This window comes from Chaetomium tenue (genome assembly GCF_020726465.1).
Source record: "Chaetomium tenue strain MPI-SDFR-AT-0079 chromosome Unknown F5144scaffold_4, whole genome shotgun sequence".
Lineage (NCBI taxonomy): Eukaryota > Fungi > Ascomycota > Sordariomycetes > Sordariales > Chaetomiaceae > Chaetomium > Chaetomium tenue.
Genome location: NW_027117332.1, coordinates 184,373 through 205,696, shown reverse-complemented (window position 1 = coordinate 205,696; position 21,324 = coordinate 184,373). Strand labels below are relative to the sequence as shown.

The 21,324-nt window shown below is 56.5% G+C and overlaps 9 protein-coding genes across 9 annotated transcripts; 7 read left to right on the top strand and 2 right to left on the bottom strand.

Moving 5' to 3' along the window:
* Positions 1-667: 667 nt before the first annotated feature.
* F5144DRAFT_570555 (kinase-like domain-containing protein) lies at positions 668-2,410 on the top strand. The gene is made up of 2 exons (XM_066788782.1): positions 668-2,118; positions 2,172-2,410. Exon 1 carries the CDS (start codon positions 791-793, stop codon positions 2,060-2,062), a length of 1,272 nt encoding a protein of 423 aa, XP_066642417.1. The 5' UTR covers positions 668-790; the 3' UTR covers positions 2,063-2,118; positions 2,172-2,410.
* A 2,813-nt stretch (positions 2,411-5,223) lies between these two features.
* F5144DRAFT_213995 (uncharacterized protein) lies at positions 5,224-6,145 on the bottom strand. The gene is made up of 2 exons (XM_066783072.1): positions 5,533-6,145; positions 5,224-5,397 (listed from the first exon to the last, which is right to left on the bottom strand). The coding sequence occupies exon 1, from the start codon at positions 6,012-6,014 to the stop codon at positions 5,553-5,555; it is 462 nt and encodes a 153-aa protein (XP_066642416.1). The 5' UTR covers positions 6,015-6,145; the 3' UTR covers positions 5,224-5,397; positions 5,533-5,552.
* Positions 6,146-6,276: 131 nt separating this feature from the next.
* Positions 6,277-8,722, bottom strand: F5144DRAFT_592326 (Myb/SANT-like DNA-binding domain-containing protein; the record flags this gene model as incomplete). The annotated part of the gene is made up of 4 exons (XM_066790356.1): positions 6,277-7,323; positions 7,395-7,895; positions 8,442-8,611; positions 8,680-8,722. The coding sequence occupies 4 exons, from the start codon at positions 8,720-8,722 to the stop codon at positions 6,277-6,279; spliced, it is 1,761 nt and encodes a 586-aa protein (XP_066642415.1).
* A 537-nt stretch (positions 8,723-9,259) lies between these two features.
* F5144DRAFT_592325 (aspartic peptidase domain-containing protein) lies at positions 9,260-10,374 on the top strand (the record flags this gene model as incomplete). Its single annotated transcript, XM_066790355.1, has 2 exons — positions 9,260-10,207; positions 10,267-10,374. 2 exons carry the CDS (start codon positions 9,260-9,262, stop codon positions 10,372-10,374), a joined length of 1,056 nt encoding a protein of 351 aa, XP_066642414.1.
* A 572-nt stretch (positions 10,375-10,946) lies between these two features.
* F5144DRAFT_570543 (uncharacterized protein) lies at positions 10,947-11,938 on the top strand. The gene is made up of 2 exons (XM_066788781.1): positions 10,947-11,413; positions 11,494-11,938. The coding sequence occupies exons 1-2, from the start codon at positions 11,020-11,022 to the stop codon at positions 11,676-11,678; spliced, it is 579 nt and encodes a 192-aa protein (XP_066642413.1). The 5' UTR covers positions 10,947-11,019; the 3' UTR covers positions 11,679-11,938.
* A 5-nt stretch (positions 11,939-11,943) lies between these two features.
* Positions 11,944-13,244, top strand: F5144DRAFT_213662 (uncharacterized protein). The gene is made up of 3 exons (XM_066783070.1): positions 11,944-12,506; positions 12,573-12,986; positions 13,048-13,244. The coding sequence occupies exons 1-3, from the start codon at positions 12,279-12,281 to the stop codon at positions 13,141-13,143; spliced, it is 738 nt and encodes a 245-aa protein (XP_066642412.1). The 5' UTR covers positions 11,944-12,278; the 3' UTR covers positions 13,144-13,244.
* An 879-nt stretch (positions 13,245-14,123) lies between these two features.
* Positions 14,124-16,990, top strand: F5144DRAFT_213635 (glycoside hydrolase superfamily). Its single transcript, XM_066783069.1, has 2 exons — positions 14,124-16,287; positions 16,373-16,990. The coding sequence occupies exons 1-2, from the start codon at positions 14,514-14,516 to the stop codon at positions 16,777-16,779; spliced, it is 2,181 nt and encodes a 726-aa protein (XP_066642411.1). The 5' UTR covers positions 14,124-14,513; the 3' UTR covers positions 16,780-16,990.
* Positions 16,991-17,915, top strand: F5144DRAFT_570533 (uncharacterized protein). The gene is made up of 2 exons (XM_066788780.1): positions 16,991-17,240; positions 17,311-17,915. The coding sequence occupies exons 1-2, from the start codon at positions 17,193-17,195 to the stop codon at positions 17,614-17,616; spliced, it is 354 nt and encodes a 117-aa protein (XP_066642410.1). The 5' UTR covers positions 16,991-17,192; the 3' UTR covers positions 17,617-17,915.
* Positions 17,916-18,039: 124 nt separating this feature from the next.
* Positions 18,040-20,690, top strand: F5144DRAFT_570529 (uncharacterized protein). The gene is made up of 4 exons (XM_066788779.1): positions 18,040-18,559; positions 18,634-19,807; positions 19,863-20,057; positions 20,160-20,690. Exons 1-4 carry the CDS (start codon positions 18,270-18,272, stop codon positions 20,517-20,519), a joined length of 2,019 nt encoding a protein of 672 aa, XP_066642409.1. The 5' UTR covers positions 18,040-18,269; the 3' UTR covers positions 20,520-20,690.
* The last annotated feature ends 634 nt before the right edge of the window (positions 20,691-21,324 follow it).

Below are 21,324 nucleotides of genomic sequence, written 5' to 3'. Positions count from 1 at the left end.
AGGTAGTTATGTGATTGATTGGCCACATTTGTAAGGGATGTCCCTGGCTGGCCGTTCAATCACAAGGCCCTCCAAGCATCGGCGCGGGGAAAAGACAGAGGACTGAATCACTGAACATCCCAGCTACCTATACTGCACACACTCAATGCTAACCTTAGGTACCTAGGTAGGGGGGGTAGATGTGTTGGGGGGGAATGCGGGTGTGTTTTTGGTGGGGTTGAGCGGAAGGGTGTAGGAGGTGGTAGGGAGGGAGGGGAGGAAGATGGGGATGAGCTGACCGCCGTGGTGAACGCCATCAGTTATATGCTGCTGGCTTTGTTGTTGCTGCCCAAGATGAGGGCGACGGCGGTGGCGAAGGGCAGGCCCATGCAAAACAGTGGAGCAAGTTTCTGGGTCAACACCTACCTATGTGTGTTTTCCGTTCATGTATTAAATTGAGGAAAGACCGAGAGTTCTCTGACGGTCCAACTCTTAGGCCGACCATTAGGTCCATGTTGAATCCTGAAGTTCAGATTGCAGGCGCTGTAGCCATCTGGGGGGCTCTACAGCATGTACTGAAATTGAATTAGGTAGGTCGGTGGCCCTGTAACTGCAGTGCAAGTGGGCCTTTGCACCGCGTGGCCGCCAAGAGCTGTTTTACGCGACGAGGAATGGCGCTGGGGGGTTCATTCCACCAATTGCCACGACCGCCTCAAACCGGGAAAAACACCCGACAGCACCGACGATTCCACCTATTCACCCCACCTCTGTATACTCTAATTGCCCAGATCCGATCTCCCCACGATCCACGATGGCCATGGCCTTGGCCCTGGGGTTTGCTGGCAGCATTCGCCGCTTCTTGGTTTCTGCCACGCGCCGGGCCTGGGGTTGGGGCTTGCCAGAACCAACCGCCACACAACAACCTTTGACCCAACCTTTGACCATCGAGTTCTTGCCGAGGACGTACAGCGCCGACAGCGCATGTGGCAAGAAGCGCTGCATAAAACTCATTCTGCATTCCCCTCGCTCCCAGTGGCACCTCAAGTTTGCCTTCTCCGGCAGTGCTACTAAGGGAATGAAGGCACGGAACGATCTCCGGGACCTCTGCCGCTGTATCGACTTTCGCCGGATCCCACTCCTGGATGACACGGTTACTGAGGTTATCGTATCGCTTGACCCCAGTCCAGAGAGCGTCAAGCTGCCTTACACAACACAGCCAAGCCCAGATAGCGAATACGCCTCCATCATTAGCGACCTCTGGGTCCGCACTCGAGAAGACCCGCTCCGAATCCGCTTTCCTATTTTCAACCGTCACAATGATATCCCAGTTAGACAGCTCTCTGAAATCCAGGAGAAAGAAGAGCTAAACGGCGATTCCGTTTACAAGGTGATCCTACAGGGCGACGAGACACCACACGTCTATAAGGAGCTTGAGCGAGCCCATTATATCCCCCGAGACACCGAAGTGCTGGAACAGGAGCTGTGGAACTTGGGCATGTTTCGCGGTACTACCGTTGGCATTGTCCAGCTTGTCGCGGCCGTTGTCTCGCAGAACCCGTACCAGACCACTCAGCCCAGCAAAGAGTACGATTCTCTCGTCTTACGCGGGTTCCTTCTTGAGCACCATTCAAACGGCACACTGGAAAGTGCGTTGAAATCGCCAACCCCCGACGCCCGAGAACGGTGGCGCGAGTGGGCGCTCCAGATCGCGTCGGCCCTTGCTGAAATGCACCACCGCGGACTAGCTCACATGGATTTGAAGCCCTCCAATGTTGTCTTCAACAGCGAGTCCGACGCAGTACTAATCGATATCAGCGGCATCGGAGGCGTCACTCGTCAGTGGCTCTGTCCGGAGATGCTAGAGAGCAAGAAAGATCCACTGTCGTGGAGCATCGGGGCGCAGCAACAGAATGATATCTGGGCCCTTGGCCAAATTATGGGAGCCATGGCGGATGTCTGCCGCTCTGGCGAGGAAAAGCAACTGCTGAGGAGCGTTGCGCTAGCTACTACACGCCCCTGTCCACGCCCCCCCCTCAGCGAGGTCATTTCGGTCTTGTCAGGACGCACCCATCCCATCGTTTAATTAGAAATCCTCCCATTCGACCTCACTGGCGTCAAATCCGCCATTCATCCTGTTTCCTATAAGGAGATCAATAAAGCTCCCCAGAAGAGATAGTATGGTATCTCGTTACCTGGGCCTTCGCGAACACCCCCAGCCTCTCCGTCACAAGAAGTGAAGTAGCAGAATGCTCCGGTTGTCGACGAAGTTTCATTACCGCTATCGCACACTTCCTCTTTCTCTTTGGCATCATTACAGGGATTTCTCAAGCTCTTTTTGTAATGTCCACAGCTATACACTCGAAGCGTAAAAGTACACATGACGGGGATTCTTGTCGCTGAACTGCGGAGAACAATGTTGTGGGCCGAGGGTGAAGCACTTGGGTTGGGTCAGCCTGGCCCTCCTGGCCCTCTTGGTCTTTATACATTACCTAGGTAGTATTCTTGTCTCGCCTCCTGAGGCCTGTGCGGGTTGCCTCGGCTTGATGCCTGCAGGGCAATACACAAAATCTCGCATACTTAACACCCTCCCAGACCGGAGGCCCTGCAACGTTTGAGCCAGGAAGGTCGAAACGATTGGGCGGGGATATTGGGTGTGGCAGGCCTCGCGTGCATGTGCAGTCCAGTCAGTGGGAGCACTGTGAACACTGCAAGCAGGTCTTGCTAGACGGAGATAGGGCACTTGAAACACTCAGGGCTCTCTCCCACCAACCGAGTTGTCTCCAAAATCTAATAGGGAGTGAAACTTTGGTTACCGCAAGAGCGTGGCGTCCTACATACAAACTTGTAGGGACCCAACCCGAGAGCCAAGGAGTGCCCCCCTACATCCTACCTGGCACAAAGCTTTGAATCTGTGGGCTTTACAAGGTGCAGTACTTGTCTGTAACTAAGCACCCCGCACCGTCGGGTGTCGGGGCTGGAAATGGCGGCGCTGTCCCGCCAAATTCGGTGGCCAGAACAGCAGGTTGTACCCTTGAAGTGCAATGAGAAAGAGAAGATACTAGTACCTAATTAAGAATATAAAGAGCAACGAGAAAGGGGGAAAGGATGTACTATAAGAGGGGAAAAGATCATAGCGATCCAACGCGGCTCACGAGCCGGAAGATATTAGCTTACATGTCTGGTAACAAGCCCTCTCTGTTCCCTTCACAAACCTGAAGCTTGTTTTGTTTTTTCGTTCCTTCCTCCAAGCCGTAGAGTAATCGCTTTCGAATGGTGGAGCGGGCTGTAGATCGAGCGGATTAGAGGCTCCAAACCGGCAACATACCGCTAGCCTCTCACTCACTAGCCTAGATATGCTCTTTTTCTTCAAGCGGGGTGATAATAACTTAAGGGCGAGTCGTCAACAGTTTTTCAGACTTAGTATGCGGCGATAAGGGAAGGACACGCCCCTGTCCACATACCCCCTTAGCGAGGTTATTTCTGCCTTGTCGGAACGAAGGGTTTTTGAGCTAACTAAAAACTTGAGTCTTTACTAGGTAGTTAGTCTATTTTATATGAAAATCCCACCTTTTAAGTTATTTCTTATGTTAGAAAACCTAAACAATACAATCATACCTACCTAATTTTGCCATGGTCACGTTTACCCCCCTTACAGCAACTACAGCTTCTAGCAGTGCCATCCCGGCCGTTGTTGAAGAGGACCGGTTTCTTGTGCTCATAGCCGCCAGCTTGGAACCTTTCCGAGCAAACAGCTGGGTTTTACGAGTATACGTGATCCGGGGCCAATAGCCTCAGTAAACTATTCTTAGCCCTGACAAAGCGACTGACGGACCCCAGACGCCCGCTTACCCCCTGGCACCTCTTCCCCACGGGGAAGTTGGATCTATCGAAGCCACCCCCAACTCACATGACGACCCTTGGAAGCGTTGGCACAGCTGTATGGTCCGCCCACGTGGATCCCCGCCTCGCCCGAGTTGTCACTCCAATAGTTTCTTCCCGAGAAACCTATCCCGCGGGAGAGGCCCGAGCCGGTACCAGGCATTGCTAACTTGAATGCCAGTTGGTTGGTTGATTTACGTAAGTATGCCCACGGAACCTCAGGGATGGTCAAGCCACGAAAAGAACCTGTGGAACAGGCAATAAGAAAGTAGTGTTCCCTTGAAACAACGCGGTTGGTTCAGGTCACCGGAAAGGGTTGACGTTCACGATTCGATTTGACTGCCAGAGCATCCCAAACCGAAGGTGAGTGAAAACAACTCGCGAGTCGGGCTGTCTTGAATCTGTAGAGGCTATTGGTGAGTATACCTTACCAAGACCCTGGTAGCGTCAATGTCGGTGTCGTTATCTAATGCACCGGAGAAAGCGGGTTCGTGAGAGTTTCCACCTCCCCCAATGGATGCCATTTTCTCCAACAGCTGCAGCCAAGCTCAACTGCCGTGGAACCGAACAATCGACGATGGCACGGTTTCCGTTTACCTCATGCATGCAGCCACATCCCTTTCCAGCCATCGCAGCCTCCTGAAGAGCACCTCCCCAGACAGATTCCCGGTGGACATCGGCTAAGCCGGCTTCCGAGGTCCATCTTCCGCAAACAGGACGGGGGTTCTCCAACCTCCAACACCCGGGCAGTTCCCGTCCACCAGCCGCCAGTGAGTGATATGAACCCCAACCCCGACCAGACGAAACTCGATCAAGAACTAGTCAACCAACTGAGAAGGGAGGTGGTTGCAAAGGGCAGGTCACAACAAAAGGAAAACATGCCGATTCACCGGTCCCTCCCAGCAGCAGCAACCCCAACTCCCTACAAAGTACATGTGCCAAATAAGCGTCGGTGTCCACCCTCCAACTCCGTCCTCCCACACCCCTGTATCACCACCGGGTCCCACCCCCACACCCCAAAATATGCGCGTAAACTTGCTCGCCCAGGCACCAGGGTCTTGCGGCAGGCGTCTGTCTGCCTTTCATTCCCCCAACCCACCCGCCACGCCCACGCCCACCAACCTGGCGAAGCGGGGCAACTCTGCCGAGGGGGGGGTTTCGAGCGTGCGTGACAGATGAATGGGAAAAAGGGGTTCGGCGTGGAAATTGGGGTGAGGTCAGCTGGCCCCTCCCTGGCGCCACCGTGGAAGGAGAGGGGGTGCTTCAGGGTGGTGGGAACATTCAAGACTAGGGGGGAGAGAGGGGGGAGACTAGTGTAAGCGCTGAGAGAGAGATAAGTAGTTAAATACTCCCGTGACCCCTCTCTCAGTTCCCGGATCTCTCTTTCTTATCTCCCATCTCGCAACAGACTTGATCAAAATCTCAACAGCGAAAGCAACACTTACAAACCATCTATCCACCACCAACCCAAACCACCATCACCATGTGCGGAAACGGAGTTTGCAACTGCGGCGACAGCTGCTCGTGCACCGGTTGCTCCTCCCACCCCTAGAGGGGGAAGGTATCTCTACTCGGAATGAGTATGGTCTCCCACGTCAACTTCCTTTTGCGAGAGCCATTGGGACTGACGTGTAATCCCAGGTCAGGGTGATTAAGTGATACGGCGGTGGCGGCGGCAGGTTGAGGCGTTTGGTTCAGGGGAAGGCGGCTTTTCCGGTGGGCGGCTGTTGTGATCGAGCATGAGAACACCTAGCATCAATCGAATTCGTTGACGCATCATTTCTGTCTGCTGTGAAAGTGACAACGCTAGGGTGTGTCCATGCTGGAGCGTGACATGACATGACCGTGACGGGCAATCCACACTCCCACAAACCAAGCAAGATCATGCCATTACTAGAAGCCGAGTCCGTCCCAAACTCGCGGCCCAAGCGCGTATGAATACAGGTGGTATCAGAGCGACGCCGTGAAAGACAACCTTTGAAGAACAGAGAGCAACCCACAACAGGCAGAAACAACATGATGGACCGAGTACGGCGCATCCACGTACATACCGGCCATCCCCCCACCGCCCCGCGCCCCGCGCCCCCGAGCAGAATACAAAGAGCACAGCACATCCCAGCCGGGGCGATTACCAGAGAGCCCATTAACGCCGCCATGCAAATCAGCAAACAGAGCCCCGGAGCAAGGTATCGTATCAAGCAGATAGTCCCAGTAACCCACGCCCACGTCTCTCACTCACCCCATGGTCATATCATCATCTCGCTCTCACTTCTCACTTCTCACTTCTCTCTTCCCTGCTTCAACCCTCACCCTCTCACCCCCACAACACCGACCTCACTCTCACAACACCAACCTCACCCCCGCAAGCCCCGCCAACCAGCCCCGCCAACCAGCCCAGCCCAACCGCCCGAAGAGAGACTACGCAATCCTATTGTGCACCTCCCTCAGCCGCTTGACCCAGTGCCGTCGCAGGACATCCGGCATCTTGCAAAAGACCATGGCCTTGTTCTCGTCCGTCAGGACCTTCTCCGCAATCTTGAGCTGCAGGTCCATGTCCTCGGCGACAAAGTCGCGGAAGAACATGTCCATGGCCTGCTCCTGCCACCCGGGGCTCGGCTTATTGGCGCCGCCGCGCCCTGCTGTGTTGCTGCCGCCGTTGTTGTTGCGCAGCGCTTCCGCGAGTAAGTGCAGCGCGTCGGCGAGCGCTGTCGAGCTGCTGCCTCCGACGACGCCGGCTCCGGCTCCGGCTCCCCCTCCCCCGCCGGGGGCTGTGGTCGGTGGGAGTGTGGGGGGGTTGGTGGAGGATGGCGGGAGAGTCGTCGGGGTTGTGGTGTGTTGTTGAAGCGGCTGCTGCTGCTGCTGCTGCTGTTGTTGCTGTTGCTGCTGCTGTTGTTGTTGCTGTTGCTGTTGCTGCTGTTGTTGTTGTTGCTGTTGTTGTTGCTGTTGTTGTTGCTGCTGCTGCTGCTGTTGTTGAGTCAAGTCGAGGTAGCCCGGGGCAGCGGTACGACGGCGCTTATCGGGGGGGTGGCTGGCCGAGGAATTGTTATCTGGCGCCTGCAAGCGCTTGCGAGACTGGACGGCTGTCTCCTCGGGCGGAGTTAGCGCTGAAGCGGAGGAGACCGAGGACCGCGCCGGTTGCGGTGGCGGCGGCATCGTATTCGCCGGGGGCCTGTGCTGTTGAGGCGGGGGGTGGACGCCCATCGGAGCGGTCATGGCGGGCTGCATCGGCGGCGGGATGTGTGTCTGGCTGGGGTTGATGTAGGCCGTGTCGGTGAGCAGGTCCATGATGGCAGTCCCTGGCGCCTCGGGCTCTTCTGTCCCATTGACCGTGTCGGCCCCCTTCCGGCGCGGTTTCGTCAGTCGTTTCGGCGCGCCGCCGGAGCCGATGACGTCGGGGAACAGGATCTCGTAGTAATCTTCATGCTCGAAGGGTCGGGCGCGGAGGGAGCGAGCGAGCGGCTCTTTCTGTAGTCACCAAACGTGGTTAGCCTTGGCCCCGTCCCCATGTCCCACGACAGTGCGCTGCTGCTGCATACCTGGAGGTGGCGCGACCATGCGTCATCGGTGGCCGTCACGGTGCGGGTTTGAGGGTTGTAGTAGAACTCGGGGTCCTCGCGCAAGCCGCGCCAGAGGCGATACTTCTTCCGGGCATTGTCGGTCTTGTTGATGAGATGGCCCTTGTTGGCATATGCGTTGTGCTTCTCGATGAGGGCGGCCATGGCATGCTCCCACGCTTCGGGCTTGAAGGTACTACCATCACGCAGGCCGAGCGAGACAGACTCGCAGAGGGAGCGAAAAAAGGTGGCCTCGTACTGGGGATTCCAAGTGAATCGGGGCCCTCGATGCTTGCCTGGGCCGGCCACCCTGCCGGTGCCTCCGCCGGCGGCCGAGAAGTCCTCGTCGGACATGGCGGTCCGCGCGGGTGGAACCCTCCGGGCCAACGTGGCGGTGATCGCACGGTTTTGGGGTTTTGGTCGTGCGACTCGGAACGAAGGCGGACGGGTGTGGCCGTCGTAGCGGGCAATGGAGTTTGGCGACTGACTGGGGGGGCGGCACCCAGACTGAAGCGGAAGGGTGTGAAACGGAGGGGGGCGATCCCCAGCGCTAAAAGTTAGTGCGCTGAACTCTCAGAAGCAGTGCAGACCGCGATTTCCCGAGCTCCAAGCGAGAAAAAAAAAGCCCCCAAAACTTGGTCTCTCTCGTCGCGATGGAAAGTGCGCCGACTCAGGATGACGCGATCAGAAATCTTCCTATGAAGGACATCTCCAGATTAGACATGTCTTTTCTGCACCCGGCCGAGATGTTGCAGGCTGAAAGGGACACCGTTTTTTTGTGGCACTGAGCATTGATGATGGCGCGGATCATTCGCAGAAAGGATGGGACGGTGAAGCGGGGACGCCCGTATGCTCCGAAACGGACGGCCAGGCCACCCATAGAGTCACGTGTTAGACGCGCCATTGCAGTTGGGGGCGAGCGCGGGGTTGTCAGCGGCGAATGACGCGTCTGCCAGGCCTTTTTTTCCGGATCCTTTCAACATGCGGGCAGCAATTTCCATCATTTGGAAGAGTTGCAGAGTCTTTCACAGCTCTGTCGACCATCAAAGACTCAGTTTTGTGATTTGGCCTTTTTGAGAAAGGCAGTGGGTCAATGACGTTCAAGAGATAAGGGGAGTTCCTGCACGTATCCCCGGTATCGTACATGTACCAATGTACCCGACCTGCATCTTTCCTTTGCGCTCCCGCACATCCATTCCCTGTGCTTCCATTGTTTGGTTGCTTGGCTTTGTGGCTTTGGGGCGAAGAATGGATGTGCTGTCTCAACAAGGTACCTTCATTTGGACACACCACTCTGCTTTCTTGGCCATTCTTTCACCTGCCTGGGCATTTTCGACTTCTGGATTTACATTCCATTCAGTCTTGCGACATGCGATCTCCCGATTGATCTGCCACCCATTGAACCGCGATCCATTGATCTGTTGAGTCTTTTACCATGTCCCAATGGTAGGTTAACTCTGCTGGAACGCTGAAAGTCTTGTGTATGCCCATGGAATGACAATGACGAGAAGCCAGGTTGGGGAATCAATTCATTATTATTTTTTGTCTTTCGCGCTCAAGAAGTTGATCAAAAAGTTTTGATCTAATTTGCTTGCTTCTTTCTCACCTTCTTTTCTTCCCCCTTTGGCCTTGTCCTTGGTGACTGCTTCTTCCAACCGACTCTCTCAACGCTCTTTCCAAAGGTCATTCATTCATTCTCCGTTCATCGCATCTCCCAACTTGGAACTTGGGTGAAGTCCGAACTCTCATGCCCATGCCTGCCACTCTTTGATCTTAATATGTGCCTGTCCTAATCCTAATGGTACCTTTACCTCGCTTTCTACCCCTATTTGTCTTTGGCTGTAGCCATGTCGTTCTTTTTCATGAGATTCATTCTCATCTTGCTTTGGGCACCGTCCCTTCTCGCCGCACCCTCCGTCAGGAAACGGTCCTTCAAGGTTGAAAGAGTCAAGAACCCCAACTTCAAACGCTACGATGGTCCGAGGGAGCTGTTGAAAACGTACCGGAAGTACCGGATGCCCATCCCGCAAGAGTTGCTGGATTCCTTTGACGACCAGCCTGAGGATGGTGCCCCGTCTGACGACGCTCATCCAGGCGCGAGCCCCCAGGCATTCAAGCTCACCCACGTGGATACCACTGCTCGCCCGGTAGCCGCCGTCGGGTTGGTCGCGGCAACCCCCGCCAACGGAGGCATTGAATACATTTCGCCCATCGAGATAGGCGGCCAGATCGTCAACGTGGCACTCGACTCCGGCTCGGCCGACCTTTGGGTCTTCAGCACACAACTCCCCGCGTCCTCCAGGGCCGGGCACCGCACGTACGACCACTTTCTCTCGCCAACCTTCAAGCAGCTCCCCGGAGCCAACTTCTCCATCCTCTACGGCGACGGCACCAGCGCGTCCGGGAACGTGGGGACCGACACGGTCGATGTCGGCGGCGCCGTCGTGGCCAACCAGGCCGTCCAGATGGCCACCGCCGTGTCGCCCGAGTTTGTCACGGACACCAACGTCGACGGGCTGCTCGGCCTCGCCTTCTCCCAGCTCAGTACCGTCAAGCCGACCAAGCAGAGCACCTTCTTCGAAAACGTCATGCCCTCGCTCGCCCAGCCGCTCTTCACCGTCGACCTGCGCAAGGACACCACCGGCGCCTACGAGTTTGGCCGCATCGATGCCTCCAAGTTCGTGAGGGCGCTGTCATGGATCCCGGCCGACACGAAGAGGGGGTTCTGGCAGGTTTCGTCGACGGGCTTTGGGGTCGGCAGCACCTGGACACAAGTGCCGGCCGCGCAGGCTATTGTTGATACCGGCACGACTCTGATGCTGGTCTCGAAGGAGCTGTCGGACGAGTACTACAGCCATGTGGCCGGCGCGAAGCGGAACCCGGCCGCTGGGGGGATGACGTTCCCGTGCAACAGCACGCTTCCGAATCTGCTGGTCGATGTCGGCGGTGTGTACACTGCTAGAGTCAGGGGGCCGGATATCAACTTTGGGAGGTTCCAAGACGATGGTAGGCTACCCTCCCGCTTTGGTACATGGTTGCTGACCCGAGAACAGAATGCTTCGGGGGCATCCAACGCACCACGTCGCAATTTGAGATCTGGGGTGACATCTTTTTTCGATCGCAGTTTGTTGTCTTTCACGGGGGCAACCACTCGCTGGGCATGGCGCCCCATGTTTGACCTCTGGCTTTCTTTGAGTAATAACCTACTCCAGCGTTGTTTTGCCCAACCCAAGCATGCATGCTTACAACGATACAATTTCCAATATCTGATCCATGGTCTCGGTGTCGTGATTGTGCATCTGGTTGTTTGCCACCACCATCCATGACGCCCTTGTTTCGTCCGAGACCCAACACCTCAACACTCTTGAATTCCTATGCCAAGGGCAGAAAATATAACATAAAAACGCGAACCGAAAGAAAAGGATGGCATGTGGTTTTGATCATTGGCTATTAAAAATAGCAGGGCGCAGCCACAGCGGCAAAAGTGGAACTAATTGCTAAGGTTTCAGCTCGAATTCCGAATTTTGTTCCTGAAATAACTGAGTGAGCCTTTTGTCTTTTTTGGCTTCTCACTTATTTGGTCTGTCGTATCCTATCGTCTACCAAGATGCCATTTGTTCCCCGCATCAACTTCTCACTTGAGAGAGAGAAGACTGGCATCGAACTCATCGATTCAGTCCTTGCTAAGCGCGACGCCGACCTCTATGAAGAAGAAAAGACCGGATCATCCGTCTTTATCATAAAATGGGGCAAAACCCCGCGCTCGTCACTCAGCTTCCACTTCGCCCTCCTTCTCGTTGATGATAGCGAGGATTCTTATCCGACAACTGGCACCATTGGCACAACCTTTAGCTGGGGTTCGTTTGAAGACAACCAGCTCGTGAAGACCGGAGGTTCTACAAAAGTAAAGGCTTATAATTACCGCCGTGAGATGGAATTTGGCAATACGTACGAGTGGGTTGGACGAACAAAAGCACCGGCCGAATACATTGAGTCAGTGAGTAAGTAAAAGGACCGGAAATGCTGAGCCCAAGCAAACATCTTACACATTTGATGCAAAATGTCTGACTTACAATGATAGTGAACGATTTCGGTGACCACTACAACTTGGTTACCAATAACTGTCGTGTGGTGACATCCAAAGTGGCCAAATTCATCACAAATAATAAGTATAGGGAAGAAAGACGGGACCGGAATATCCTGAACACTCTCAAAGGGCTACAACAATTGTCTGCACTCGGTCGGGCAGTAGGTACAGGAATGTAGTCAACCAACTCGAAGGAAAGGACCACCGCACAAGATCTCGGGCGTCTGGGATTTCGTGGACATTCTATATGAGGGATCTCTTGTTGAGCATTGATAGACAGGCAGAGACTATGCAACGGCAATACGGAAGCTCCCCTTGCCTTCCCTTTGGATTACAGACTGTGCCTCCAGTCGAGCCAGCGTTGACTTATTCTTGCTCCCACGAGGCCGGCCCCAGTCGCGCCGTGGCTGAATGCCATTTGGTAAACTAACCCCTAAGCGCCCATCGGCTTGTCTGTCAAATGTCCTAATAATGATTGGGTCCCGCAAGTAGCGCTTCAAGGGTGAGCTGCCTACCAATCAAGTTGGGTTGCTTGAGGCCTGCCTGCATGCAAAAAAGGGGCTCAGCTGGCGGGAGAGCCTGTAAAGTCGCCGCGCAGGATGCCCTGTGAGGCTTAGAGGTGAAGACTTTATAATAATGTCGCTCTGCAACTGAACGAGCGACGTCTTTACTTTCTGAGACAGAGAACTAACTAGTAACCCAGGATCTTTTCTCGAGCCAAAGTTTGACTCTTCATACGACTTCGCAGTGCGAACTAGTCGCGGGCTCGCGGCTTCAGCATGCAAGCTCTCTCTTCAAACGCCGCGCCAACACGAATTGGCCAAAGCCGCTTGAAAAGCGTATTCGGATTTGCTCAGAAAACATTATTTATCCATGCAGCGGCCTGGAAAGTGGTCTCTGAGCCTATAAATCTATTCCTTAACGAACCGGATGCCGCCAAACGGGACGCACTCACGGCGAAATGGAGAGACCAAATGCTGTCCCAGCTGAATATCATTCTCGTCACAGTGAGCAAGACCCAATCTGCAGGAAACTCCTGATGCCCTAGTTAGACTAACCTTGGCCCTCATCAGGCAACTCTGACAAGCAGTGTCACGTCAAGTTCTTTGACTTGGAAACAGTTTACCTCGGATACTATCGGCGACTCGATCGCTCTCGATGTGGTCAAGAGTTTGTGGTACAGCGCGCTCGCCGCGTCTCTCTGCTCAATCGGGTCGTCTACTCAGCAGCTTATAGCCCTAAGCCGCCTCAGCACGTACGATGAAGAGGGACTCTTTATGATACGCAGGCTTCTTAGCGGTTGCCCCGATCCTGATGCCCAAATCACCACTGGAGGGTCGGTTCATATGACCGTTGTCCAGAGTTATACATGGCAGATCCCGGTCACTCTTCTGAACGGGAGCCTGTATTTGTTCACGACAGGGTTGTGTATCCTGGTGTACGACTGGATAAGCTCCTTGGTCTCTACTCCAAGGCGTGGTGTGCTGGTTAGTTCCGATTTCCTTATGGACGCTATGGCTGCAATTAGTTCTGATTAGGTTCTTACAGGCCGCCATTTTCACATCCGTACTCGCGGTCTCGCTTTTGAGTTTTGGCCTTTGCTCTGTCGGGCTCTACAATGAGGTCCGAAAGCTACGGAGGTAATACTTGAATGCAGGGACTCCGCTTTGAAGCTGTGGTAAAAAGCTCCTCTTAAAGCCTCGAAACCAATAGACCATAGTGGTTGATACATACCAATCCACGGCATTGCTGCTTTTGGTTGAGCTTGAAGCGTCCCTGTATGGAATTCCGCCTTCGCTAGAAGCAGAAAATGGTCTTCTGGGGTATTCTATAGGTTTTAGTTCCATGCTTTCACCCCTGTTGCTCCCGTGGTGGTCGTGCAAGCGGGTGAACCAAAGGCGGCGAGTGCTCACTCGGGATGGATCGGCGGGCGGACCGCAGCCATGTGCGCAAGAGTGCGGGCACCATTCCCCATATTCGATATGTTCTTTTACTCGATGCTGCTCACATAACCCACGTTGAAGCCCGCGAATCGTGCTTGGCCCGCAACGTGACATCCGGGACGAGGAGATCCGAAACTGCCTCACTTCGCCCTTTACAGATCTTGGTATGTCGGTATTACCCAGGCGGGTTTGCGGGGTTATAGGGGACGGTCCACCTGCCACAGCGGGAGATATAGGCGGTCCAATTAATAGCGGGCAATGCGGCCCGGCGGTGATGGGCGGTCTCCCCATCCCCTGACCAGTCAGTGCCAGTCTCTGTGTCTCTCCCCAGCATCCCCAGTGAAGTTGACCAGTCGCCTGCCGCGAAAACTGGGACGGGTCAACGGCATGGTGCTCGCCGCGCCGGCCTCATGCCGGCAAGCAGAGCGTCATTCGGCAGCGGCCTTGCATCGTCCAGCGTCCCAATGGCTCCCCCAACGGGCCCAGGGACCCCAATGCCGATCCCGCCTCATGCACCCCAGCTTTCTTAGCCAATGCTAGCGTCATTTATCCCAGGCCGCAAAAAGATTTTCCCACTCTTGCGAGCCACTTAGGCCGTCACGCCACCGCGCCCGCGGACGTACTCCGGTATTCAGTCACGAAGTGGCACTGGCTACTACTGTACCTGACGGCGACAGCCCGAGCTCCCGCCTGTCCGCTTCGGGAAGATGGTGCCGAGCGCTGCTTGCCCTGATTAGGGTCGCAGTCGATGCGCGGTTGATTCGCAGACGCTCTGCCAGATCTGGGGCAAGATGGACGGGTGCGGGGCCGGATATCACTGAGAGGATTAAATCTCGGCGCTCGCTGAGGGGAAGCTAAGAACTGGGGTAATGCGGAACGAGCTAGAGAGGGAAGGGTTCGCCTGCCCCGAACGATGGCGTAATATAAGATGGCCGTGGCTTGCCTCTTCAGGACTGGGCCAGCACGGTTCGGACGACATCGGCCAGGGGCAATATCCCACCTCCCCCAGTTACACGACGTGGACGACTCCGAAGTTCCACCACCAGGTACCACCGGACGACGTCGCCCACCATGACAACGCTCCGAAACTTTGCGCTGCTCGCAGCGGCGGTGCTGGCGCGGGTCGAGGCCATCGAGGCCGCCGACTGGGCTGCCGCTGAGGCCTCAGCCAAGACTGCCTTGGCTAAGATGTCACAGCAAGACAAGGTCAGCATTGTGACGGGCATTGGCTGGGACAAGGGTCCTTGCGTCGGCAACACGGCGGCCATCAACTCCATCAACTACCCGCAGCTGTGCCTGCAGGACGGCCCGCTCGGGATCCGCTTCGGCACCGGTTCGACGGCCTTCACCCCGGGCGTCCAAGCCGCTTCGACTTGGGATATCGACCTGATGCGCCAGCGCGGCGAGTACCTCGGGGCCGAGGCCAAGGGGTGCGGCATCCACGTGCTGCTGGGCCCCGTGGCCGGTGCGCTGGGCAAGATCCCGCACGGCGGGCGCAACTGGGAAGGGTTCGGGACGGACCCGTACCTGGCGGGCATCGCCATGGCCGAGACGATCGAGGGGCTGCAGTCGTCGGGAGTGCAGGCGTGCGCCAAGCACTACATCGTCAACGAGCAGGAGCTCAACCGCGAGACCATCAGCAGCGACGTCGACGACCGCACCATGCACGAGCTGTATCTGTGGCCCTTCGCCGACGCCGTGCACGCCAACGTGGCCAGCGTCATGTGCAGCTACAACAAGATCAACGGCTCGTGGGGGTGCGAGAACGACCACGCCCAGAACGGCCTTCTCAAGAAGGAGCTCGGCTTCAAGGGCTACGTCGTCAGCGACTGGAACGCGCAGCACACGACCAACGGCGCCGCCAACAACGGCCTGGATATGACCATGCCGGGCAGCGACTACAACGGCAACAACGTGCTCTGGGGCCCGCAGCTCAGCAACGCCGTCAACAGCAACCAGGTGTCGCGCGACCGGCTCGACGACATGGCCAAGCGCATCCTCACCTCATGGTACCTCCTCGGCCAAAACTCGGGCTACCCCAACATCAACATCAACGCCAACGTGCAGGGCAACCACAAGGAGAACGTGCGGGCGGTGGCGCGCGACGGCATCGTGCTGCTCAAGAACGACGAGGGCGTACTACCCCTCAAGAAGCCAGGCAAGGTCGCACTTGTCGGATCGGCGGCCTCGGTCAACAGCGCGGGCCCCAACGCGTGCGTCGACAAGGGCTGCAACACGGGGGCGCTCGGCATGGGCTGGGGGTCCGGGTCGGTCAACTACCCGTACTTCGTGGCGCCCTACGACGCGCTCAAGACGCGCGCCCAGGCCGACGGTACCACGCTCAGCCTGCACAACTCGGACTCGACCAACGGCGTGTCGGGCGTGGTGTCGGGCGCCGACGTGGCCATCGTGGTGATCACGGCGGACTCGGGCGAGGGCTACATCACGGTCGAGGGCCACGCGGGCGACCGCAACCACCTGGACCCGTGGCACGACGGCAACGCGCTGGTGAAGGCGGTGGCCGCGGCCAACAAGAACACCATCGTGGTGGTGCACAGCACGGGACCCATCATCCTCGAGACCATCCTGGCGACCGAGGGTGTCAAGGCGGTTGTGTGGGCCGGTCTGCCGAGCCAGGAGAACGGCAATGCGCTGGTTGACGTCTTGTATGGCCTGACCTCGCCCTCGGGCAAGCTGGTCTACTCCATCGCCAAGCGCCCTGAGGACTATGGCACATCCCCCTCCAAGGGCAGCAACGACAAGTTCACCGAGGGCCTCTATGTCGACTACCGGCACTTTGACAACGCCAAGATCGAGCCGCGGTACGAGTTCGGCTTTGGTTTGTGTGGGTACCGAGTGCCCTCCCTGCCCTGACATTCTCCTAGATCTTTTGATTAGCAGCAAAGTGACTAACACCAACCGCTCACCAGCCTACACCGAATTCACTTACGCCGACCTCTCCGTCACCTCCACCGTAACCGCCGGCCCCGCCTCGGGCGAAACCATCCCCGGCGGCGCAGCCGACCTCTGGGAGACCGTGGCCACCGTCACCGCGTCCATCACCAACAGCGGCGAGGTGGAGGGCGCCGAGGTGGCGCAGCTGTACATCACGCTGCCGTCGGCGGCCCCCTCGACGCCGCCCAAGCAGCTGCGCGGGTTCACCAAGCTCAAGCTCGAGCCGGGGGCGTCGGGCGTCGCGACTTTCAACCTGCGCCGTCGCGATCTCAGCTATTGGGATGCCGGGCGCGGGCAGTGGGTTGTGCCGGCGGGCGAGTTTACGGTTTCGGTGGGTGCGAGTTCGCGGGATGTGCGTTTGACGGGGAGCTTGACTGCTTAGTGCCCGGGTGCGGTACATGTATTGTGAGGTTGCGCGAGTTCTGGATTTACAAGTATGCTGTCGGCCATTCTGATGGTGTTTTGAATAAAACAAAATTTGATGAAAAGCACAATCATAATAACATTTTGCATATGCTGGAATCAAGCCGTGGCCTGATGATTGAATTCGGCTGGTTGATTGCTCATGTTCCTCGAGTGCAGAGTTGGCGACGTGTGCAAGATGAGTCTAGGGAAAGAAAGAGATCATTCAATGGATCGCTCCGGCTTCCCGGTGTGCCCGAGGAGCGGCCCAACCCTAACCCACTCGTTCGATATCCGACGAGAGGGACCCGGGCACTCGGGAGCCTTGTCGGCTTGTTGGTCCCGGGAATGGGACTGCAGGCTGCGGCGGGGTAAGAAGCGAAGAGTTAAATAATGAATCATCAGGCTGTGTGTCTCATCTCATCACTCCCTTCTCGCAACCTTTTCCATTCAGCAGCGGCCCAGAAGCGGGACAAAAACGACCATGGTCCGAGGCTCAATTTCCACGTACCGCCTGCGCAGCGACCTCCTCGAGGGCTATTTGCGGAGAGAGTTCCCAGGCTACAAGGATTTCGATATCCAAGTAAGACCCCTCCGCCCCAGCCGGTCTTACTCTTCCTCTGGGCGAGTGCTTATTGTTCGTGCACAGCTGTCGGTAGACGGCAAGGAGTTCTACACCTTCGAGACCCCCAAGGCCTTGACGAGGGTGAGTCAACTTTCGTCTTCGTTGAAACCTTCAGGCTCTAGGCCGCCGTGGGTAGGGCTGACTTTTCATGGGAACCACAGAGTCAAATCGAGTATATCGAGGAGCATGTAAGGCTGAATAGCGACGACGCGGACTTCCTTGGGGGTTGATTTCGCGGCTCTCAGCTTTCCCCATGTTGGGTTCGGTGTTGGCGCCCGTTGGCAGGTGGCGGCCGTCCTTGTGTGGATAATAAATCAGACTGCCGAAATTCAATGCATGCAATTGGCGCGTGATACGGCCCATCATCCGGGCACCCGGACAGGCATGAGCTGCATGAGGTGAATTGCTGGCCAAAAGTGCGGGTTACACAGTTAAATCCGCGCCACAGGAGAGGCCTCTTGGGTGCCTTTGGGGGATGTGAGCAGCTGGGGCTCCATGGCAGGCACGCCCAGGTAGGGTGGCTTAGCGATTATCCGCCACTCGTGTCAGGCGGCCCGGTACCGCGCTAGTTCGTTATGGGCTGTGGTTGGCTGGGCTCAGCGGTTCGCCCGAAATCTGCCTCGGCGGAGGCCAACTCACGCTTCTCAGGAACACGCGTGTTCAGCGTGTGCAACCTCCTGATCACCGGGGTTTTGTCTTTTGTTTATTGACGGAGCCGCACATTCTAAAAAGCTGGCAACGTCACGGCGCTGGTTGCTTGCCCAATTCCCCGCAGCCCTAACCTAATCCAACCGCCAATTAGAATCGTTGCTGCTGGTTCAGCACTCACGAATTTACGAACCATCATGACGACCCAAGTTGACGACCATCTTGCGGCAGAGTTTGCTGCGTGCTGCCAACGATCAAAGGATTACCCCTTAACTCTCTTGAGGACAGAGGCTTTTGGCCATACCCAGAAATCGTACCAGACACGTCTGAGTCAAGGAACCGTATTTCACAAATCACATCGGTCACTCTACGTCCGTGATCTTCAGTATGATGCCGTGGCGTTCGATCGAGGGCGGCTGCTTGAGAAGGTGGACGATGTCGAGGCCCATCTTGACCCTGAAGAAAAGGACCCGTGGTGGCGGTTCATGTTAGTTGGCCCGCTAGGTTCTTCTTGCCATTTGTTTCCGTAGACTTTTCAGAATGGCTAACCCAGTGCAATAGCTTCTTGCACTCAAAGACCTCAAGAGACCCCCTGAGCTGTTCTAGAGAACAACTCGCGATGCTCTTGACCTACCATCAAGTTATGCCCTCGTTTCTAGATCTGGTGTTTACCTTCAGGTCCCGTAGCCGACCACTCAACTATGCCATGTTCCGGCACGAAAATTACCTCGATGAGAACGCCCCATCCCTCCAACTATCGCACTTGGGGAGGTCGGGCATTCAAGTGCAGCACGCCTTCAACCTCCTCACGGTTGAGAAAAGCAATATGCCTGATGAGAAGAATCAATGGCCGCTACGCCACGCATCCATGTATCACTCCCTGGATTTGGAAACCGGCCGCGCCGTCTACATCCTCCTCAAAGGCAACAGCGAGCTCGCGAAGCGCATCAAGGACGCCACTGATACGGACAGGCACTTGCGACCTGATGCCCCGAAGACGCCAGAGCGCTCTTTCGTGGCAAGTCTGCAGGTGCACCTCATCATGCTCGAGTGGGCTGTCGAGTATTGGAGCGAATACATCGACGGTATGGAGGACACGCTCCGGACTCGTTCCGTCGATGCTAAGGTTGCGCCGGTGGAGGGCGTTGCCAGCCCGGTCAGACTCGCCGAGAGCTTCCAGCGCCGCGGCAGCGGCTTCTCCCGACGCGGTACCGTAAGAACGATCTCCCGGTTATCCTCCACGAGCCGCGGAAACGGGCAAGACAATCTTCTCGAGGATGTCCCCTCAGAGCCTTCAACCCCTCGCGAACCCCCAACGCCAACTCGCATGACCAGCCGAACGCTTTCGGGGTTCCTGCGGCGCGCTACCGGAGGACTAGAAAGCCCGGTGCCAGAGAAAGCTCCCGTGCCGGAGCGGGATGTGCTGATGGAGAAGCTGACAGAACTGGAGGAGCGGTTCTCCTTCAACGAACTGCAGCGGCTGGGTCTGATCGGCGATGAGATCGACCGGTCCCTTATGGCGCTGGAACAGAACGACGATGTCGTTTCCCAGGTCCAAGAGCAGTACCAGACGGTCATCGCCTCGCACGCCTTCACTACGCTACTGAAGGGAGACCAATGCAAAGCAGAGCTAGCCGTCTTCTTCCGGAGGGTGCGCACCGTCCTCCGCGACCTGGCTGCCCACCGCCGTCGCCTCCTGGATCTTTCTCGCACCGTGGAGAACGACAAGAACATGGTAAGCAACAGCGGCCGAGCTCCCGTCCCCCGGGTCCCTAACACGACCATCACAGTTCGAGGCCCTTAGCCAACACACCAGTATTCAAACATCCAAAGCGTTCCAGGTGGTGGCCCAAACATCAAGCGATGAGATGATGAAATGGACCCACAAGATGCACGAGATCGCCGTCAAGACCAAACAAGAGACCCTCTCAATGCACGTCATCACCATCTTCACCCTCATCTTCCTGCCAGGTACCTTCATCGCAGTAAGCATCCCAGCTCTTCTCTTACTAGTCGTAGTATGCAGCCCCTCCAAGTCAAACCACCCACCCCACCCCAGACCCCAACTAACACCCTCTTCCCACCAGACTTTCTTCAGCAGCGGCGTCCTCCACTGGGACGACGACGGCACGCTGGGAACCGACTGGGTGGTGCGCGGCGCCGGCGTGCGCCTGTTCCTGTCCATCTGCCTGCCCCTGACCGTCATCACCATCACCATCTGGGCCGTCATGTACGCGTTTGCGCGCCGCTGGGCCCGCCGCCATGCCAAGGCACTGGGCCTCGGGCTCGACGGTGGCCCCGGCGGGGGGTATGCGGATGAGAAGGGGTTGGGTGGGATGGCGTCGACGTCGACGGGGTTGGATAGTGCTTCGCAGCGGCAGCAGTCCGCGGTGGTGGTGAACGGCAAGGAGAAGTCGGGGTTGGGGTTCCCTTGGACGGGACCATGAATGTGGGGGGTTTTTGTTAGCGGTTTCTTTTTGGCGTTTTTGACGATGGGAAATGGGTCAATCATGACGAGGCGTTTGGGAAAGCGGCACGGAATCTGGAGTTTGGACAAATACTTGGAGTATAACAATACATTTAACGTATATTATAAGCGAATGACCCATATAAGCGAGTGACCCAGTCTCCACTACCTTGCAACAACTATCTACAATTACAATACAACAGCCCTAGGAACTAACTACAATTACATCGGAAATAGCTGTATCAGCGACTTCTACAGCCTCCTGGCAAGTGCGCGCATTATGGCCAGGCTTGCCACATGTACCACAGCGCCGAACCTTCGTACGAGCCCCCCCTGTACCACTACTATCCGGCTGTGTTTCCTGCAGTGCCCCCTTACCCACATCCCTCTGGTCCAGTAGATCCTGTGAATCTTGTACAGTAAGTGCCCCTCCAAGCTGTATACGTGTTCTTTTGGCTTTCCGGCGCTTGCTTAGTGCTTCGTTGGCCTTACGGAGCGAAGAGACCTCTGATTGAAGAAGAGCCACTTGGTGCATTACAGCCGTTGCACCTTTGGCAAGCTGGTCAACTGCAACTAACACCGAAGCTGGGGAGCTATTTTGATGGCTGGCAATCCGGGTCTTGATGAAGTCTGACTGCGAGTGGGTTTCCTGGGCATTATACGGGGTCTTAGAGACCCAAGGTTGTGCAGTACCAGGCCGGGAGTTTGGGGGTGTTGGTGTATGAAGCTTGACATCCAGCTTAGAAAGCACCCTCTCTGGATCGAATGGTACGATGCCAGCTCCT

Coding starts and splice junctions, on each gene's coding strand:
- F5144DRAFT_570555 (XM_066788782.1), top strand. CDS start 791: ATGGCCATGGCCTTGGCCCTGGGGTTTGCTGGCAGCATTCGCCGCTTC.
- F5144DRAFT_213995 (XM_066783072.1), bottom strand. CDS start 6,014: ATGGCGGCGTTAATGGGCTCTCTGGTAATCGCCCCGGCTGGGATGTGC.
- F5144DRAFT_570543 (XM_066788781.1), top strand. CDS start 11,020: ATGCCATTTGTTCCCCGCATCAACTTCTCACTTGAGAGAGAGAAGACT. Junction 11,414..11,493: donor CGAATACATTGAGTCAGTGA/GTAAGTAAAAGG, acceptor TTACAATGATAG/TGAACGATTTCGGTGACCAC.
- F5144DRAFT_213662 (XM_066783070.1), top strand. CDS start 12,279: ATGCAAGCTCTCTCTTCAAACGCCGCGCCAACACGAATTGGCCAAAGC. Junction 12,507..12,572: donor TGAATATCATTCTCGTCACA/GTGAGCAAGACC, acceptor GGCCCTCATCAG/GCAACTCTGACAAGCAGTGT. Junction 12,987..13,047: donor CTCCAAGGCGTGGTGTGCTG/GTTAGTTCCGAT, acceptor AGGTTCTTACAG/GCCGCCATTTTCACATCCGT.
- F5144DRAFT_213635 (XM_066783069.1), top strand. CDS start 14,514: ATGACAACGCTCCGAAACTTTGCGCTGCTCGCAGCGGCGGTGCTGGCG. Junction 16,288..16,372: donor CGAGTTCGGCTTTGGTTTGT/GTGGGTACCGAG, acceptor ACCGCTCACCAG/CCTACACCGAATTCACTTAC.
- F5144DRAFT_570533 (XM_066788780.1), top strand. CDS start 17,193: ATGAATCATCAGGCTGTGTGTCTCATCTCATCACTCCCTTCTCGCAAC. Junction 17,241..17,310: donor CATCACTCCCTTCTCGCAAC/CTTTTCCATTCA, acceptor ATTTCCACGTAC/CGCCTGCGCAGCGACCTCCT.
- F5144DRAFT_570529 (XM_066788779.1), top strand. CDS start 18,270: ATGACGACCCAAGTTGACGACCATCTTGCGGCAGAGTTTGCTGCGTGC. Junction 19,808..19,862: donor TGGAGAACGACAAGAACATG/GTAAGCAACAGC, acceptor CGACCATCACAG/TTCGAGGCCCTTAGCCAACA. Junction 20,058..20,159: donor TGCCAGGTACCTTCATCGCA/GTAAGCATCCCA, acceptor TCTTCCCACCAG/ACTTTCTTCAGCAGCGGCGT.